At 44.3% G+C, this 20,685-nt stretch overlaps 1 protein-coding gene and 1 long non-coding RNA gene across 2 annotated transcripts in view; both read right to left on the bottom strand.

Moving 5' to 3' along the window:
* Window positions 1–1,901: 1,901 nt before the first annotated feature.
* The window catches only part of AIG1 (androgen induced 1), a 314,280-nt gene continuing 295,496 nt past the window's right edge, over window positions 1,902–20,685 (bottom strand). Inside the window, exon 5 of the mRNA XM_045499863.1 lies at window positions 1,902–2,025. Coding sequence (XP_045355819.1) covers window positions 1,974–2,025 — 52 coding nt within the window. The 3' untranslated portion in view covers window positions 1,902–1,973. The remainder of the gene's footprint in view (window positions 2,026–20,685) is intronic.
* LOC123609106 lies at window positions 7,460–8,030 on the bottom strand. The gene is made up of 2 exons (XR_006717615.1): window positions 7,949–8,030; window positions 7,460–7,705 (listed from the first exon to the last, which is right to left on the bottom strand). It is a non-coding gene; the product is annotated as an uncharacterized LOC123609106 (long non-coding RNA).

Below are 20,685 nucleotides of genomic sequence, written 5' to 3'. Positions count from 1 at the left end.
ATTGTAAGTTGTGGTTAGCAAGACTTTCCTTGTACCAAGATCAAAGAGGAATTCACCCATGTTTTTTCCTCATATTTATATCATTTATTTATTCATTTATTAATGTTTTAGTTATTTATTTTGAAAGAGATTGAGAGTGTGAGCAGGGGAGGGACAGAGAGAGAGAGAGAGGGAGAGAGAGAGAGCCCAGACAGGCTCTGTGCTGTTGGTGCAGAGCCCAATGTGGGGCTCCAGCTCATGAGCCATGAGATCATGACCTGAGCTGAAATCAAGAGTCAGATGCTTAACCGACTGAGTCATCCAGGCGCCCTCTAGTATTTATATAATTTAAATGTTTACATTTGGATTCCTGATCCTTTTCAAGTTTTTTCTTATGTATGATGTGAGATACAGATTTTTGTCTCTTTTCAGTAAGTACCCAGTTTTCTCTCTCTTTGCTCCAGCAATTTGAGATGCCTCCTTCATCACACGCTAAGCTTCCGTATGTACTTAGGTCTCTTTGGGGACTTTTTATTCTACCCCACTGGTCTGTTTGCCTAATCCTGTGCCAGTTCCAGACTGTTTTAGATAGACAGGCTGTAGAGCAGCATTTAGTCTGGTAGAGGTAGTTTCCCCCAGTCATGCTTTTTTTTTTTTTTTTTTTTTTAATGTTTTACTGTTTTTGAGAGAGTGCAAGCAGCACTCTCGCTCTCTCTCTCTTCTCTCTCTCTCCCTCTCTCTCTAGGGGCAGAGAGAAGGAGACAGAGGATCCGAAGTGGGCTCTGCACTGACAGGTTGACAGGCTGACAGCAGCAAGCCCGAGGTGGGGCTCGAACTCATGAACCCTGATATCATGACCTGAGCTGAAGTCAGATGCTCATCTGACTGAGCCACCCACATGCCCCTACAGTTGTGCTTTTTAATTGATTTCTCAGCTCTTCTTGTATGTTTATTTTTCCATACTAACATTCATAACAACTAGTCCTTGACAGTTAATATGATTCGATTATGTGATCCTAACACATTGAGGAAGCAATTTAGAGGCTCAGAGGTACATCTGCATTAACAGTTAATAATTCAGCCAATGGGAGCCTTCGGCAGTGACCTGGGCCCTGGAAGAAGATTGAGTACTAGGTATTTGACCCTAGATGGGATGAGGAATGTCATAGATGTGGGAGACAAACCCTAGGTAAGACTCTATTCTGGAAGTCACAGTTGCCTAGAGCATCAGATATGAACTTCAGAAGCAGTGGTCAGGCCCAGAAGAGGTCAGGGAATCATGACTTTTTACAGTGGTGGCAAAGAGCTAGCAGGTTTGATATGGGAGCCTATAAGTTCTGAGTCTGCAGATGAATTGAACTTACATTATCCACTTGGTAGGAAAATTCTCAACTCTCTTATTCAAACAGTCAAAAATGTGGCTTTAAAGAGTTTTGTTTAACTGTATTTATGCCTGACATATTTCAGAAGTAAACTTTGTTTTATTTTGTTCCGGGGAAATCTAAGTCCCTTCTTTCAGAGTTCGATAATTTGAAACTAAAAGTTTTAAATGAATTTTAAACAGCCACTTTCCCTCCCCTACCCACACATCTACGAAAATAAACAGGGCCACCCTACCAGCCGCTCTCTGATTTGCATAACAGCAAGAGCTGATGCAAATCCTCACACTTGGGGCTATTTCAGAGTTTGTGGAGATAGCAAAGGGTTCCTTTCCTTAAATAGTCTTGAGTGTGGTACCTTGGATTAATATCTGCAGAGCATCGACTTTGTCCAAAGCAAAAACTGTTTAAATACCTTGTTTCTTCTACTTATCCTAGCTTCCTATGGGCTGAGTAGTTATTTTTATTTTTTGCAAGCTAGCAAATAAAAAGAAGAGATCATTTATTCTGCCTTTGTACAAACTATTCCAAGCAACTAAGTAGTTGGTAAGGAAAGGTTTCTTTTTCTTTCTTCAAAACAATTTTTTTTGAATGGGGCATTTTTACCATCATTTTTCACTGTGTCATTAGTTGAGCCAGGATTTTCTCTTGTGGTTGTGTCCTCTCCCTAAGAAAAGAAAAGAAAAACAAAAACAAAAACACGTGAAGGCAACCTGGCCATACGCATACCTGACAACATCCCTCACAACCTTGTAACATGAAACCACTTAATCAAACTGCATGTTGGTGTGTTACCGTATATGGGAGACAAAGAAGTAAAAAATACATAAGAAACTAAGCCACGTGGCATTCGGGGCTCAGTTCTTCAGGTATGAACCCAACTGAGTGGTGCCGGCACGAATAAAGTTGCTTCTGAAAAGAAAAGCCTTGGTGTCATGACTCTGAGCAAAAATCCTGCTATGTTCTCACCTTCATTTGATCCAGAACCCATGCTGAATTATGGTGCCTTTTGATTTTCTCAAAGCCTACGACAGTGTTCAGTGCATAGTAGGTACTTAAAAACCTTGTGGCTGATCGTGGACTTTCAGAGATTCAAAGCATAATCCCCAAATCATAACTTTCAAAGTTTCAGGCACTAGCACGGATACTTTGGTAGATGAAGGGGTTTTTTTTTTTTTTGGTTTTATCCCTTTATCCCAATCACTGAGCTTAGCAGACTGTCTTGTCTGACCCTGAGTAAGATTTCTCTGACTTCTTTGATTCTGTTTCTTCTCTTTTCTGTGCCTTTGGCTGACCCCAAATTTAGAAAACCTCATAACATAATTTGGCCCTCTAGATTTTCTCAAAAGTAAGTCTGTCCCTAAGGACCAAGCTGACTCTACAGCTAAAATTCCAGCAAAGTCTGACCTCAAAAACACTGAGTCTGTTTTTTCCTAATTGAGAATGTCATTCACATTTCTTCTGAGGATTCTTCCCAGCACAGGAGTATACTTCGAGGGGCAGCCAAATATAAATGACCAGTGAATATATGTAAACATGCCTGACTTCACAAATCATCAGAGAAGTGCTAATTAAAATTGAGAAGCCATTTTTTCCCCCATCCAACAGATGACCACAATTCAGAAGATTGAAAACATCCAAAGGCAGCATGGATGTGGGAGGATCTACATTTTGATGAGAGTGAATATTGATAAACATCTTTGGATGTCCAAGTAAGAACGTTGGTCAAAATTTGACATGCGCTCATTTACTTAGTTCACTTTTGGTAATGATTTTCTAATGATTTTTTGAAATCTTTTCTTTCTTTCTATATTGGTTGGGGTTCTCCAGAGAAACAGATCAATAAGAGATTGCACCTATATCTAGATATCTAGATCTATATGAGATTTATTACAGGAACCAACGGACCCATGGTGGCCAAGAAGTCCCACTCTCTGCCATCTGTAGGGTTGGGAGCCAGCAAAGCCAGGGGGTGATTCAGTCTGAGAGCGAAAGCCCCAAGAATCAGGGGGCCAGAGACGTAAGTCCTGGTCAGTCTGAAGGCCCGAGAACCAGGAGACCTGATGTCTGAGGGCAGGAGAAGATAGATGACCCAGCTCAAGCAAAACCAGCAAATTTTTCCTTCCTCCTCCTTTTTGTTCTATACAGGCCCCCAGCAGACTGGGTGATGCCCACCCACACTGGTAAGGGTGGATCTTCCTGTCTATTCAAATGCTAATCTTTTCCGGAAACACTCTCACGGACACACCCAGAAATAATGTTTTACCAGCCATCTGGGCATCTCTTAGCCCAGTCACATTGGCACATAAAATTAACCATCACACTTGCTTCCTTTTTTGTTTTTGTTTTTTTTTTTAATTTTTTAAAAATGTCTATTTATTATTGAGAGACAGAGAGAGACAGAGCATGAGCAGGGGAGGGGTAGAGAGAGTGGGAGAGACAGAATCTGAAGTAGGTTCCAGGCTCTGAGCTGTCAGCACAGAACCCGACGCGGGGCTCCAACCCACAAACTGCGAGATCATGACCCGAGCTGAAGTCGGATGCTTAACCGACTGAGCCACCCAGGCACCCCTTTTTAAAAAAAAAATTTTTTTTAACGTCTATTTATTATTGAGAGACAGAGAGAGACAGAACATGAGCATAGGAGGGGCAAAGAGAGAGCTTCCTTTTTTGTTTTTATCTTTAGAAATCTTGCTAGTTGGAATTTGTTTCCTTAGGAGAGCATTCTTGTGATGTATGCTCTTCACCTGCTTTCCCTGTGTTCTTTTTATGCTTACTGGCCTAGAGAGAGAGAAGCATCTACAAACTGGTTATTTTTTATTTCAGGGACTTGGCTGAGAGCCACCCTCCTTCTTGGAGGCTGAAAATAAATAAGATATATTTCCAAGGAAAGGAATTAGCAGTTAGAGGGAGACTCCCTCCACCCCTCCCCCCCCCCACTCCCCCCAGGGCTGGAATGTCATTCTAGGAGATGGAATCAGGTTCTTCTTAGACATTCTCCCCTTTATCCATTGTCTGTCGGACTCCTGGATCTTCAGTCTCTAACTGGACACAGGGCTGTCACTAGCCCACCTGGGGCCCTGTGTGAATTCCAAGAAGGCATCACTTTGGATGAGAGTAACCCCATTGGCCAGTACTTGGTGAGCAGATTTTGTCTTTGTGTGATTTTGGAAAAGAATTGATCTCTGTTTGTGGAATAGAGTGAGAACTTGATTCCAGCTCCCTCCAGTCATCCCCTGGGCCAGACATCCTTTTGCAGGGCACTGCCCACACAAGCTTACCCGAAGCCCTGCCGAGGATGCCGGATTTGTCTTTCGGGTCTGTCACTTGGCACATTGGTGTTTTGCCTGAGCCCTAGGGTCTGGCCCTCAGCCTCCTTCGCCACCTCAGTCTGGGCTTTAGAGCTGTTTGGCAGGGGGTTCTGTAGTTTTGTTCGAAGCCTGGTCATTTCTCTGTTTCAGTGAGTTTTAAGAGAGGAGGTAAAATGAAATCCCTACTTCCTCTACCATGTTTAACTGGAAGTTTAATTTCAGAAGCATAACATCATGACTTACTTGAAATTGTCTTTCATTGTACACTTCCTTGCGGTGATCACTCGCTCACTCACTCACTCACGCATGATTGGCTTCCGTTAGTCATAATAATCTCCGCCGAGAGAGCAGGTTCTGAGATTGCTGCAGGGACACAATACTGTTCAAAAACACTTTTCCCTTGACTTTTGTGCCTCACAGTGTTTCCCAGTCGCCTTCAGTTCCTGTACTGGTTTTTTTTTTTTTTTTTTTTTTTTGCAATTTTCTCAAGAACACAGCTGCTGGAAAAGCATACTAAAGGGGTCAACACTTAGATCATGGAATAATTCACCCATTTCCAGTAAACAGCACCAAACCATGCATTACTTGTGCAGAATTCCAGTTGACTGGGATGAGCATTTTAGCTAAACCCTCAGCTGGTGGCAGGATTGGTGGAAGGGTTTCAGTTAGGCTGTGGCTGTTTGTGTGTCCATCTCGGCGAGAGGCAGGGGGAAAGAAGACACTAGTCCCTAACGAAAGGCCAATTCTGTTGAAGGCTTTTTTTTTCCTGCTTGTTTTACATTTTTCTTTTACTAGATTGTTCACTCTGATGGGAAAAAGACCAGTTTACATTTGGCTAGATAAGTAAAGAGTTGAATGCGGAAATCCAAATTAGTTGGTGCCATATTTTTTCTATTTTATTCTGATATCTTACAGATTGCCATCTTGGGCAACTGGTTTTGTTTGGAGATAGCCATAGTGAAGAGAGCTCTTCAACACCTTTCTTCCCTGGAGGCTGTCTTCCACCTTAGAACAATTGCTGATGCATTCTTGTTGCAGGCCGGACTCCTCTTGGGCACAGAAGCTTTTCCTACACACTTAGATTTTGTGACCCAGACACCAGGGTTTGAACAACAGCCCTGCTTGTAAATAGCTTCAAACAAACAAACAAACAAACAAACAAACAAAGGACCTCAGTCTCCCCAGGGTTACATTGAGCCACTTTTTGCTGTTTTGTAACTTTGGTGGAGAGCAACGATTTCCTCAGGAGAAAGTGTTTTCTTTTAAAGAGCCTTTATTTTAAAAATAATATTCTTTTGGTGTCCAAGTTACATTTTATGAGGAGAAACCATAAAAAACATATTCATTTGTGAGGAGGAGTGTGTAAAGGGAGCCTGAGAGCGATGCATGCTTTAACAAAACAGCTGTGACAATGCTTTAGCCCAACCAGTATGGTCCCGGACATTGGGGAAAAAAAAAAAAAAAAAAAAAAAATCTCAGTGCCAAACAAAGCACTCTTCAGGGTGAAGGGGTTGAGAATGGTGTGTACGGAAGGTATGTGGTTTAAATGGAAACCGTGCAAGGATCAGCCTGCCCATCAGGGTTTTGCTGAATGCCACAGATAGAGCCAGAGCTGTGATGAGCATTGCCTCGAACATGCTCACGGTCCAGGTCGTTTGTAAATTGCACTGAAGTGTAATTGAAGCTGTTTTCTCAAGTTATCGACATTCCTTACTGTAAAAATAGAGGAGTCAGCACACAATCTCCTTGGCCGGCTGGGGCTGGATATTCAGGGGAGGCTAAGGAGAAGAGAATCAAGTGTCAGGAGCACCCCAGCCACGCGAAACCTCTGGGGATTTTACACAGCTGAGGAGCTTTGTGTGTTCACACCCTTTAAACAATATGGTCTTAACAGTTCTTGCCACGTTAAATAAGAGCCTTGCCAGTCTTGCTAAGATGGGTCACACTTTGCTGTTTCCTCAAAGCATGATGAACAAAATAAAACCTTTCTTGATGTTTCAATCAGGGATAACTTTAAAAGCATTAATGGCTGCACTGAGCCGTTGGCACAATTTGTACCAGGGCCCCAGGAGGTTTGGGAGAGAGCCCAGAGATCATCCTTCTGAATAGTGTGTGTGCTTTCTTGGTGGTGTTTCAGGCTTTGCTCTCCGGGGCACCTTAGAACTACCAGGGTCTGGCCTGTGGCTCCTGGCCCATCGAAGCTTCTTTTCTCTTTATCTGCTTGCTGTTCCCAGTCTTCTGGGAGCTTGAAAAACCTTCAAACAAGCTTGTTAAAGTTATTAAACTGGAGTCCAATTCACCAACAATGGCCCACGGGGACTCACCCACATCTTTACTGTAGGCCACAAGGGGCGCTATTTTTGCCTTAGAGATGCCCTTTTGCTGACTTCCTGATCTTGAGCAGTTTCGTATAGATGACGGTTTTGTGTAATTTAACTTAAGATAGATTAGGAATCATCATAATTTGAAGGAATGAGATGAATATGGCAAAGGCAATATTGTATTTGGAGTTTGTGTTCTACTCTGACCACTAAGGGGGCATCCCTATCCTGCTTTAATGCCAAGTGGCTGAGCATTAGGACAGCTATCGCCAAGTCTGGACACTTGGGGGACTGTATAACACAGCCAGTTTTGGTAGCTTTGGGGGAATTTGGCAGAAGAAAATGTGACTTCCTATTCTGGTTCTGTTGCTACCTCGGAAAATTAACTATTCACCCTGGATGTATTTCCTTAACTGTAAATTGAAAGATTTAAAACAGAAAGTAAGATTCTTCTAGCTTAACATTTTTAGTTTTGTGTGTGTGTGTGTGTGTGTGTGTGTGTGTGTGTGTGTGTGTGTATTTCTCTTTAAAGTCCTTTAAGATGCAGGACTCATGGCAGATAGCCAAATAGCAAATACCAGATCGAATGCTATCCTGAGATCAGGTATCAGGATAAGGTGACAGAGCAAACTACCTGGCCCTCTCTCCTCAACCCTGACTTGATGGAACACGGCAGACAAGATTAGAGATGGGACCAACTTTTCTGCATAGTAACCTTTTTTTTTTTTTTTAATTTTTTTTTTTCAACGTTTATTTATTTTTGGGACAGAGAGAGACAGAGCATGAACGGGGGAGGGGCAGAGAGAGAGGGAGACACAGAATCGGAAACAGGCTCCAGGCTCCGAGCCATCAGCCCAGAGCCCGACGCGGGGCTCGAACTCCCGGACCGCGAGATCGCGACCTGGCTGAAGTCGGACGCTTAACCGACTGCGCCACCCAGGCGCCCCTGCATAGTAACCTTTTAACCAGCATCTGTTAATCAATAGAGCATGAGGTGGTGTCTCTCCTGGGGCCCAGGAGCCATCAAAATTGAATAATACGGGGGCGCCTGGGTGGCGCAGTCGGTTAAGCGTCCGACTTCAGCCAGGTCGCGATCTCGCGGTCCGGGAGTTCGAGCCCCGCGTCGGGCTCTGGGCTGATGGCTCGGAGCCTGGAGCCTGTTTCCGATTCTGTGTCTCCCTCTCTCTCTGCCCCTCCCCCGTTCATGCTCTGTCTCTCTCTGTCCCAAAAATAAATAAACGTTGGAAAAAAAAATTGAATAATACGAACAGCTATGACACAGTCCTGGCCAGTTGGGCTCTGGTTGGCGTTTGCTGTGCTGTCTGAATTTTATAATCCTCTCGATCCAAAAAGGTTAAATCTCATTCTGTATGTTCCATGATGATCTATGTTTAATATTTTTTCTGCCCCTTTAGATCTTGCCATCTGCATGCTGCTGTGTGAAGGAATATTTCCTTCCTAAAATCTTGAGCAACTTTTGCTCCTAACCAAACTGCAAACTTCGTGAGTTTTAAAAGGCAGGAGGAGGACAGGGAGGCACGTTTTACTTTCAACATGTTGTCAGAGATGAGCGAGGTACAGTCTGGAGACAAAAATCCTAGTCCTGAAATGATGACTGATAACCCGTGATTCTGTCACAGTGATGTGAGCAGGCAGATTGGTTCTTCCCGAGGGTCCTGGGGGCCTCCTGACAATGTGGGCTGGTCTGGAGTGAGACCTAAGGTTTCCTTGTCTCCCTTTCAGGCTGTGTTCGCGGCATGCTCACCAGACAAGGATTAGAAGAGCCACTGACAACACTGTATGCAATACATGGAATTCATTGTATTTTAAAGTTGGATATCATTCAGGACCACACGCATGTTTAGGAAACGGAGTATACATATGTTATTTGAATACTCATGGTTCAATGTGTGTAGTTGTGAAAGTTCCTTTCTGTAAGGACAAGAGTTTCCTACAAGGTCCAAAAAAATCCCGTGTGGATCTGCCCATCTTAGAGATCGCAGGTACACATGTGATCCCCAGTCAGGCATCCATTCACACATGTCCCAGGTACACGGACAGCTTCTGGGATTGCCTGCTAAGACCTAATTTGTACACTATGTTTACATGTTTAATTATAAGCCTATTCTACCTAAATCCCACCCCCCTTGCTTTCCTATTACATATAACAGTAAAGTCACATTCCTTGCTATGAATTACTGTGATCTGGCCCCTGCCACATCTCCTATCTCCTCTCCTCTCCTTCTCCTTCCCTATCACTCTCCTCCGCTGGCCGCCCTGGCCTTCCTTCTGTTCCTGGCACACACCAACCTCCTTTCCTCATGGCCTTTGCGCTTTCTGTTCCCTCTGTCTGGAATACACATCTCACTCTTCAAGGTTGGCTGCTTCTTTTCACTTATGTCTCTGCACAAATGTCATAACTGTGGAGAGGCCTTTCCTAACTGCCCTATCAAATACTACCCCGTACCCATCACTTCATCACATGAATGATTGATTTTTCTTGAGACATGTATCACTCTGAGGACTGACCTCTGTTGATTGACTTGATAGCTGCCCATCTGCCAGAGTGTGAGCAGAGCGTGAGCAGAGTGTGAGTGGAGAGTGTGAGCTCCATGGCGGCAGGAACAATGCTGGTGTTGTTCCAGGCCCTAGGCCAGCTCCTGGAAGAGGCACGGAGGAGTGGCTGGACACACAGTGTGGACTCAGTGACCATACACGTGCTAGCTGCGAAGTGAGCTTTATGCCTTGAGGGTCAGAACAACAAACTAAACTACGACAAACAAGAAAAATTCTTCTGAACAGTTGTCCCTGCCGTGTTGTAAATCTGCGTTTCCTGGTAGATTCATATCACTTTGCTTTTGGAGAGAGAAAAAAGTAATTCTATTATCCTGTAGACATTCCCGCATCCATGGCTTCCATCCTGTCCCTTTGGAGCTCCCTTTCTGCTTGCCAGGCTCCCCGGCTCCTCTCATGCTGGATCCAGAGTGCCCCCCAGAAGGTGCTGGATCCAGAGCACCCCCCCTTCTCAGCAGCCTGGCCCTCCGCCTCCCTTCCCACTTCCGGATGGCATCTGTTTTGTCAAATGGCATTGGCTTATACCCTTCCCTAGAAGAGTTTATTCAGCCAGGTGTGCAGCGGTGGGGAGGGGACAGGCAAGAGAACTTTGCAATCAGATTTTCAGGTATTTGAAAGGAAAGCTTTGTGCTCTTTTTTTTTTTTTCCAGAAGTTTTCTTACTCTGATGGAAGAGGCCATCTGGGTCTTCTATTAACTGGGTCTGCTGTCATCTTGAGAAAGGTAGCTTGTTGCCTGAGAGAAACAACAAAGTCATGTTTGTCTACTGCCTAAAATTTAAAACACCCCATGAGTGCATTCGTTAGTGGTCTCATCCTTTCCAGTAATAAAAACGTGCAATTCCATGGTCCTTGACAGTGGAATATCATGCAGGGCTCTGAGTCCTGTGAATCACAGGGTTGAAGGACTTTGGAGGTCTTCTCTGCCAGCCTCCCACCCAGGAGAGACCCTGAGTGAAGCCACTCAGCTGGTGTGACACAATCAGAGGATCTCAGGGTTAGTCATCTCGTCCTGTCCCCTGTCTCTGGGCAGCAGCACAGCTAACCCACTGTAGTCAAGTAGAGAACTTTTACAAGATACACACACTCTCTCCGGTGTTTCCCAAGGCAGAACCCGTGGTGTGGTGACTGTGGTATGAAGTGACAACACAGGAAGTCGGTTGTGGGGCCAGACCAACGGGGGATGCTCAGTTCTCTCTCCCAGGCTCGGAGACCAACCCACATTCCTGCTGTTTCCATGGAACTGAAATGTTTGTGTGGGTTTAGTAATCTTCAGGAGAAGCTGGTCATGAGGTGACGTCCTCCTTCTCTAGTGCCAGGAGGATGAATCTGGTGACTTTATACAGCAGGCTTTTCCCCCACATCCTCAACCGAATTTCTGAACCTTAGGTTTTCTAACTCAACCAGACTCAAACTGAGGTGTTGTATCTAATTAAATGGTAGAACCAGGGTACATATTTCACTGTGTTCACACTTGTGGGATTTTGAACTACAAGAGGGAGAGAAAGAGAAAGATCAGAGGCTAGTGAACCCCTATAAATCATTTCTATTTCTCAGCACCCCTATTTCTGCAACCCAAGCGTCTCTCATTCTTCCATTTTCTCCTCACTGAGACCTCACAGCTCAAGGAGAGAACAGACAAGGAAAAGAATCGATGGGCATGATCAAAGGAAAACATTTACTGGGAGAGGGAGATGGGTTCACACCTCCTGTCTTTGTCCCCATGGGGCTTCACTGCTTCAGTCTGCTGGGAATACAGTGATTTCAGGCGAGCAGCACACACCCAGGCTGAGAAAAACCCTCACCTGGGATTGAAGGGTCTATGCACTCACGTGTGTGTGTGTGTGTGTGTGTGTGTGTGTGTGTGCGTGCACGCGTGTGCTCAGAGTGGAGGCCCATGGGATGGGGAGAATAAGAAAAAGACTTAAAATTCTACCTGTAAAGAGGATGCTTTAATTCAAGAGAGTCCCCACCAAGAAACTCTAGTACAAAACTAGAGACAAATGCATGCTTTTTTCAAACGGTGTTGCCAAGAAACATGTTGAATACTTGTGCTTTTCATTCAAACTTAGAGTTAAGTCACATTTAACGTGCTCATCAAGACGGCTAAATAAAGATTGCAGCCAGACTAGAATTATCTAGAGCTCTGCAAGAAATCTGCCATGTGCTGTCTGTCACTGGTTCTGCTGATGTCACCGTGTCCTGAGTGTTCTTCTGAACTTGTTATAGCCCCTGTTTACACTGCCTCTCCACCCCTCCACCCTCAATCAGTTGTTTTATTTGACTGATTGCTCGTGTGTCTCTTTCAAACAAAAAAGAGGGAGGTATCACTAGTGCCCTCTGATGGAGTGTCACAGAACCATGGCTGTGACATCTAAATAGTAGCACTCCGTGACAGAGCCAGAGTTGTTCTTGCTTTGGTAAATGACAGTTTAGGAGGGGCACAGAGAGGACTTTCTCTCAACTGCCAGCTGTTTCAAAGCATTTTCAGTCAGGTTACCCAGAATTGTTAACATTTTATGGCACATTAGAAAAGTGATTTCCAGGGGCGCCTGGGTGGCTCAGTCGGTTAAGCGTCTGACTTCAGCTCAGGTCACGATCTCGCGGTCCGTGAGTTCGAGCCCCGCGTCGGGCTCTGGGCTGATGGCTCAGAGCCTGGAGCCTGCTTCCGATTCTGTGTCTCCCTCTCTCTCTGCCCCTCCCTGTTCATGCTCTGTCTCTCTCTGTCTCAAAAATAAATAAAAACGTTAAAAAAATAATAATAAAAATAAAAAAAAGAAAAGTGATTTCCAGGTCACTTTCTAAAGCCTGAATTTTGTCACCAGCTCACCTGTTGACCTGGGAGAATAGAACCCTCTCAATTTTCACATTTAAGAAGAGAGGTAAATGGAATCAACCTTCAATGTACTTTCAAAAAGACATGGTTTTTAGAGTCATTGTGAACAATTTAGAAATGAACACAATGACTTTTTCTGTCCCTCATAATAAGGGAATTGGGTTTTTGGAACTAAGATAAGGACTTCTAGAAAAATCATGAGCTCTGTGGCTCTGGATACCTCCCAGTTGACTTAACAGACGGTTCAGGTCTGGGGTGGGATCATGGCTAAGCCCGGCTTAAACAAATATGGTGGTGGTGGGTGCAGAATTCAAGAGGTGGTTAGGAGGGCAGCCTCTGAAACAGAACAGGTAAAATTCCAATTCCAGCTGCACCACTTGTATGTGTGAACTCGGTCAACCAATTTAACATCATTCTGGATCAGAATGATAAGTAAAGCCATGATGTTATATTATGTTCACCATATTTACAACAAACTGGGTCCATTTTTGAGTTCTTGGATTGCACTTAACTATTTCTCAAAGCTTGGGGGAAGTTCTTACTGAAAATGCCCTAGAAATTGTAGGATTACATTACAGAAATTTCTTCCCAAAGCACACCTGGAGAACCAATTCTATAAACTGTTAGATAGAAGATAAATAAGGGGTGCAGATCTAATATATAACACCATGACTATAATTGATAACACTGTATTATGTAATTGAAATTTGCTGAGAGTAGAACTAAAACATTCTCACCAAAAAAAAAAAAAAAAAAAGGAAAAAAAAGGTAAATATGTGAGGTGATGGCTGTGTTAATCAATTCATTGGAGGAGACCGTTTCACAATATATATGTACGTCAAATCATCACGCCCTGCACTCTAATAATCTTACAATTTCATTAGTTAATTATATCTCCGTAAGGCTGGTCGGGAGGGGGGGGGGGCGGTGAGAATAAATGGTTCTACCTCATCTGAAATGAGGAAAGATCTTTTTTGGCCAAGAGGATAAAATTTCTTTTCCTCACCTCTCTCCCTGTCAATGCAACCCCAAATCAAAATTATTTAAATTCCCAAATTTTCTTAACAGTGGTCTCCTAATGCTTATTCACCCATGACCGAGCTTCTTTCTCAATTCCTTAAAAAAACAGAAATTAAGTGAGGAGCAGAGTACCTGCCTGTTAGCTCTCTCTGAGTCCAAGATGAATAGAGGGATAGAAATTTCAATGAGGCTTTCTGCCCCATGGGGCAAAGGGGCTATGTCTCAGCAACAGCAGTGTGTAGAAAGGAGGTCTCGAGACTAGAAAAGCCAGAGGCTGCTCCTTACAAGTTTTGTCTGACCCTGGGATCAGAGGAGTAGCCTCTGGGGCCAGGGTCCGTGGCCGCATCACCATACAGGCTCCCTGACATGGGCCTGGCCCAGGGACCTTGGCCTCTGCTGTAATGGCCCTTCCTCCAAGTCCTCCTCCTCCCTCTTCCCCTGCTCACCTGGGCTGCCTTGCATTTCCCCAGCATGTCTCCTTCTGCCCACTGGGGACCATTCTCTCTGTCCTTAATGGTTTGGCAACAAGAGCAACCCCAGGCCTGGTGGTGGGGGTGAATTCAGGACAGGCTTTGCACCATTTCTGAATTTCCTAGGTTTTGTCAATGGAAGCCAGACTCTTAATGCTATTTTAATGCAGTTGTTTTGTGTGTGAATAATATGCTCTTTTTGCCAAACCTCAAGGCCTGGAACTAAGATCTCATAAAAATGCCTGGAGTCCAAAGCTAATAGCTGTTATGGGGTAAGGCCTGAAAAGCTTCAGATTGCTACTATTCATACCTGGGCAGCGGGTGGCATGGAGCTACCGAGGGGTAGCTGAGGCTCCAGATGCTGGAGGATTGGGAACAGATGTGTCCCATCGGGCCGCTCCAGTTGCCCCACCATGTGGAGGTCTCTGGTGGAGATTTTCGTAGTTCATTCTCTCTGCAGTGCCTGGTCACAGCTTCCCCTTTGGGATCCTTAACTCAATGAAGGGCTTCACTTCCCACCCCTCACCTCCACCACCTGCCATTTTCACCATATACACCTGATCATCACCAACATTCGTTCAGCAAGAACTTTCTACTAAATCGAAGTATAGTTGCAATGGTACATTTAGGTGCACAATATAGCGATTAGACAGTATTACTCATTATACAGTGCTCACCACCTCAAGTATCGTCAGCATCTGTCACCACACAAAATTATTGCAATATTGACTATCTTCTATACTGTACTTTTCATCCCCGTGACTGAGTTATTTTTATAATTGGGAGTTTGTACCTCCTTATCCCCTTGACTTATTTTGCCCAGCTGCCCTCTGGCAACCACTACTTTGTTCTCTGTATTAGTGAGTCTGTTTTGTTTGTCCTGTTATTCTGTTTTCAGATTCCTCATATAAGTGAAATCATACAGTGTTTTTTTTTTTTTTTTTAATGTCTGATTTATTTCACTTATCATAATACCCTCTAGGTCCATCCATGTTGTTGTGAAAGGGAAGATTTTATTCTTTTTTTTTTTTTTGGCTGAGTAATATTCCATGATATTCGTCTACCACATCTTCTTTATCCATTCATTTATTGATGGACACTTATGTTGCTTCCATATCCTGGCTATTGTAGATAATGCTGCAATAAATGTAGGGGTGTATATGTCTCATAGGGGTACATATATCTCATTTAACACAAATTTACTGAGGGACTGTTATATGCCAGGCACTTTACTGAGTGTGATGATAGCATGGAAGCCTGCTTGTAAGAGAGATTAGAAAGTCATGAGTAAGAGCATGGACTCTGAAGCCAGGGGTTACACGATGGCTCTCCCACCCATTAGCTATTAGCTTGGGGACCTTGGGCAAGACCTTCCTGTCTCCCTATGTACAACAGGGATAATAATGACACTTGCTTCACAGTTATTATTTTTTTTATTAAAAAAAATCTTTTTAACGTTTATTTATTTAGAGACAGAGAGATAGAGCACAAGCAGGGTCGGGGCAGAGAGAAAGAGACAGAATCTGAAACAGGCTCCAGGCTCCGCACTGTCAGCACAGAGCCTGACGTGGGGCTCGAACCCACGGACCATGAGATCATGACCTGAGCTGAAGTCAGACACTCAACCGACTGATCCACCCAGGCGCCCCCACAGTTATTTGTTGATACATAAATGGGTTGATATGTCTAATTCCGTTCCTGGCACGTGGTAAATACCATGTAATCGTGTAAGTTATTTGAGGAGATGGACATTTAGCATTCACACGAATATGGGAAGTGACCCCTGGGAGAAGGCAGGGGCCTGCGAGGTCTGTAAAGCCTGGCTGGGATGTGAAGGATGAGCAAGCATCATGTCCCAGGGGCTCCATCTCTTGCCACTCTCATGGTCACCTCTCATCTGGACCACAGAGATGTCCCTGTAAGTGGTCTTCCTCCCTGTACCCCTCCTTTTCAGACTGCAACCAACGGGGTTTTTCTAAATCTTAGAGTGTGATTGTGTCCTTTCCTCTATGGCATTCTTCAGTGGCTCCCAAGTACCCTCAGGTTTCTGTCCAAACTCCTCAGCAGCCTTGCAAGGCCCTGCATCATTCCCCTTCCAGCGTCATCTCTGCCTCCACTCACTTTCCTCCTCTGCATAACACTCAGGATGTACCTTCACACGCCATCCTCGAACCCCGAGGAAATTCTCTTAGTTCTCCCTGCTGGCCACATTCTTTCTCCCCTCTGGGACTTTCCTCTTTTTGTCCTCTCCACCTGGAATATCCACAGGCTCCACTCCACCTTTTCCCTGGCCGGCTCCTGTTGTCCTTCAGGCTTCTGCCTCTACCTTGCTTCCGTGGCGCAGCGTCCCTCGGTCCCACGGCTGGGTTTAGTGCTCCTCCGTGTTCTCCCACAGTCCCTCCTGGGGCCCTATTGCAGCATCGTTTACTGATTGCGTAGTTTTCCTTCTTACTCTTTGTAATCTCGACCAAGCACTGGGAGGGTAGAAACTGCCTTTCGTGTTCAAGAGTGTGTCCCCAGAATTCATCACAAGGCTTGGCATGTGGTAAGCTCACAACACCTATTATGGGTCGAATTATGTCTCCCTTTAAATTCATTTGTTGAAGACTTAATCTGCAGTACCTCAGAATCTGACCTTATTTGGACATAGGGTTGTTGTAGATGTAATTAGTTAAGTTTAAGGTGAGGTCATAGTGGAGCAGAGTGGGCCCCTACTCCAATATGGCAGATATCGTTATAAAAAGAAGGCCATGTGAAGAGAAAGACATACGCAGAGGGAAGATAATGTGAGGATACACAGGAGAAGGCAGTTGTCTACGATCCAAGGACAGAGGCCTAGAACAGATTCTTCCCTCTTAGCCCTGGGCAGGAACCAGCCCCACCAACCCCGCACCTTGATCTCAGACTTCTAACCTCCATAACTGTGAGGTGAGTATTTCTTTTGTTTAAGCCATCCGGTGTGTGGTTTTTTTTGTTATGGCAGCTCTAGAAAATGAATATAACATATTTTTTCATTTCACAGACTGGGTTTCCAGCTCTTTTAAATGTGCTCCTATAAGTAAAGACTTTGCATGTACACAAATACACCCTAAACAGCTCCATATTCCACAAATAGATGGATCCATGAGAATGGCAGGCCCAGGTGGCTGTTAGTCATCACAGCAAGCAGCCAATTTTAGCTTTGAATGACCCCCTCTCCCTGGGTATTCCAAGAACTTCACCCAAGTGGGCAGGGGAGGTGCCCCTCTCAGCAAGCCCCCACAGCAGGGGGAATGTGAGATGATGGGCAAGCAGGTGTTTGTTTTTTCTCTCCCTGCCAGGAGAAGCAGCTGAGAAGGAACTAGGGGGTGGGAGTGGGGAGTGGGGCAGAGCAAAGTGCAGGGAAGGGAAACAAGAGCAGGAGTGTAGAGCCAGAGCCGAGTCCATTTTGGACTCCAGAACCACACCACAGGATGTCAGTGCAGCCTGGTCAGAAGCCAAGGTGTCAGGGAGGAATTTCCCCCCTTCTCAAAAAAAAAAAAAAAAAAAGTCTTCATTTGATTGCAGTCTCTAATAAGCAATTCTTCCAAATTTCTTCTGACTTAAGAAGTTCAGAGTATGTTGAGCTAAAGAAACACTAGGATCATAATTACGGTTATTATAGGGAGTTGTCTGCCCATCACCACAGCATCTGGCTGTAATCACATGCTTAATGGAATGCAAGATGACCCACTGCTCATAATGGGTACTTTCCAAGCCAGGCAGCCACCAAGTGCCCACCCTCCCACTTGGAGGCCCAACAGGACAGATGTTTGTGGAAAGAGAAGATGCTTGTGCCTGTCTGGAGGGCCAGTGACCTCAGGACAGTGCTCAGGGAGAATCAGTGCCATAACCAGGTCTTGGTGCTTGTATGATTCTGACCAGCCAGCAAGGGCAAGATCTCCCCCAACTCTGGGTAGGAGGGGAGGAGCTGGGTGGGGGGCACCCCAATGATCAATCACACTGAGCCTCACAGATGGTGAAGTGGAGAGGTGTGAGGATGGGCGTGGACCTGTATTTGCTCCTGACAACCACAAGCTTCTGGCCCCATTCTTTAGCAACTGGGATGCTTCAACACACTGAGAATGCCAGTGGAAATCCCTCTTATCAAACAATTCCTCTGAAGGACAGTTGTCTTATCTTGTGCTGCCACGACAAAACACTAAAGTTTGGGTGGTGTAAATAACAGCATTTATTTCTCACAGTTCTGGAAGTTGGAAAGTCCAAGATCAAAGTGCTGACAGATTTGTTTCTTGGGGAGGGCCCTCTTCCTGGCTTGTAAATGTCCACTTTTGCCTGTTCAGTGTATCCTTACATGGTAATGAGAGGAGCCTCTGGTGTCTCTTCCTCTAAGGGCACTAATCCCATCATGGGGGCTCATGATCTCATCTAAACCTAATCACTTCTGAAAGGTTCTGCCTCCTGATACAGTCATATTGGGGGCCTGGGTTTCAACATATGAATTTGGTGGTGGTGGGGGGGCAAACATTCTGTCTATAACAATAATCAAACTTGTTGTCAAATGTGTGTGTGTGTGTGTGTGTGTGTGTGCATGTGAGTGTGCTACCCATTTCTTTTGTCACACCTGTTTTGAGAACTGAGAAGTCACAGATGCCTGAGCACACCTTATCCCCTACACCTACAGATAGGGCCCCTGGCCTCATTCTGCCCCAGCCTACCAGGTACCCTGTGCTGGCCGTATCAGGTTTTGACATTAGTGGAGTCTTAGTTCATGTCTTCCATGAATTCCTTTAGACTCGTGCTGTTAGAAATCCCGAAGCTACTTGATGGTACTGTGCCATACATTTTAGGTATCTTTGTTGACCTCCCCTTCCCCAAACATAAAACCCTATAGTCATATGACCTCTCCTATATCATCATGCTCTGTCTGTATGCTTCTTCCCTTTTATTCTAGTTTTCTGCTGCTGTCTTTCTTCTGCAGTTCCAATGCAAATAAATTTCCCTATTTCCTTAACCAGTCCCATATCCCCAAATCTTCTGCAGGCCTCCAGCGACATCGCAAATTCAACATGGTTAACGATGGACCTTTAATATCCCCTTGACCAATCTACCCCCTACAAACCTATATCTCTGCCATTGACTAGTTCAGTTGGTAACACCACCACCAATCCAACTGAATTATCCTTTTGTTTCATTCAACATCCTATCTATCAAGTCATCTAGGATTTACTCTCAAAATACTGCGTGTATTAGAATAGAAGGAATAAGCATTTAGAATAGAGCCCCCTGGTTTTTTCAATTAGAAGATCATCCCCTGCCAAAACTCAACCATTTTTCTTGAGGGTGGCTAATTTAATTGATACATAGTCAAATGTCTATCTATATTTTAATTATTAGTTACACATGCATATTTAAAATAACACATAAGGGGCACCTGGGTGGCTCAGTCGGTTGAGCGTCCGACTTCGGCTCAGGTCATGATCCCGTGGTCTGTGAGTTCGAGCCCCGCGTCAAGCTCTGTGCTGACAGCTCAGAGCCTGGAGCCTGCTTCGGATTCTGTGTCTCCCTCTCTCTCTGTCCCTACCCTGCTCATGCTCTGTCTCTCTCTCTGTCAAAAATAAATAAACATTAAAAAAAATAAATAAATAACACATAAAATACCAGATATTACTTTAGAAATTAATATCCTCACACATATTTCATGAAAGTTTTATTTAAACTCTTCATGTATAATTTTAACATCAGGGTTTTTGTGGTGCTGGAGCCACTTGTGTAATTAATATGGTTTTCTAGAGCAAATCATGGTCAGTTCTGTGGTGTTGGAGACATGGCATTTTTAGAATCCAGATGTGATTCTGTCCCTGAAAACATTTCCTAAATATCACAAGAACTCATGAAACAGCTGGTTTTTTCAACTGTGTATTGTAATCCTCTCTCTGTAATCACTTAATATATTTGCTTTAAAGTAACCTTTCAGCTGCTTTTTTGTAACACCATCTAACACTTGGAATTGTGAGTCATAATCCCAGGAAAAATTACTGCCTCTCTATTAATTGACTTTGCCTTTAAAATTTTTTTCAACTGAGTTAGAAGACTTCTCTAAGAACCCAGACTAGCATTGATTCAAGTCATTTCAGGCCAATGTGCCTTCTCCAAACAGAGGGCAGCTATATGCCCAGTTGGCCTGGGACAGTCCTAGTTTAACATGTTATCCCTGTGTAATTGTCAATAAAACCAGATCAGATAATTAATCATATCATCAAGTACCAGTGTGTTGTACCAACTAAAGTAAGTGAGAGAACTCCCTTAATAAGAATTTATAAAGATTCAGATATGATGTCCCTCTGCTTTTTCTGAGGGACCTGTGTGGGTGGGGGGCACTATTTCACCTTTGGGCATAAACAGCATTTCTCATGAGTTTTCACAGTACCCTCCCAAGTGGTCTTTCTGCTTCCAACATGTCTCCCTCAGTCCAGATTCTACTGTGCTGTCTTCTCTCCTGCTTATGACCCTATAATTGTTCCCCAATGATGGCAGGATTCTATCCAAGCTCCTTATGTGGCTTATAGTGCCCTCTTTTACTGGATCCCCTTTTGCTTCCTAAACTCGTTTCCTGCCATTCCTTATGTGATAGAGTGAATCGTAGTCCCTGCCCCCCCCCCCCCCCGCCAAATACGTCCACGTCCCAATCCTTAGTACCTTTGAATATTACCTTATACAAAGGGACTTGGCAGATGTGATTAAATTAAGGATCTCGAGATGGGGAAATTATCCTAAAATTACCTGTGTGAGTCTCAGGTAATTACAGTGGTCCTTTC

This window comes from Leopardus geoffroyi, chromosome B2 (genome assembly GCF_018350155.1).
Source record: "Leopardus geoffroyi isolate Oge1 chromosome B2, O.geoffroyi_Oge1_pat1.0, whole genome shotgun sequence".
NCBI classification, from domain to species: domain Eukaryota; kingdom Metazoa; phylum Chordata; class Mammalia; order Carnivora; family Felidae; genus Leopardus; species Leopardus geoffroyi.
The sequence above is the reverse complement of the archived record's forward strand: the minus strand, read 5'-3'. Positions and strand labels throughout refer to the sequence as shown.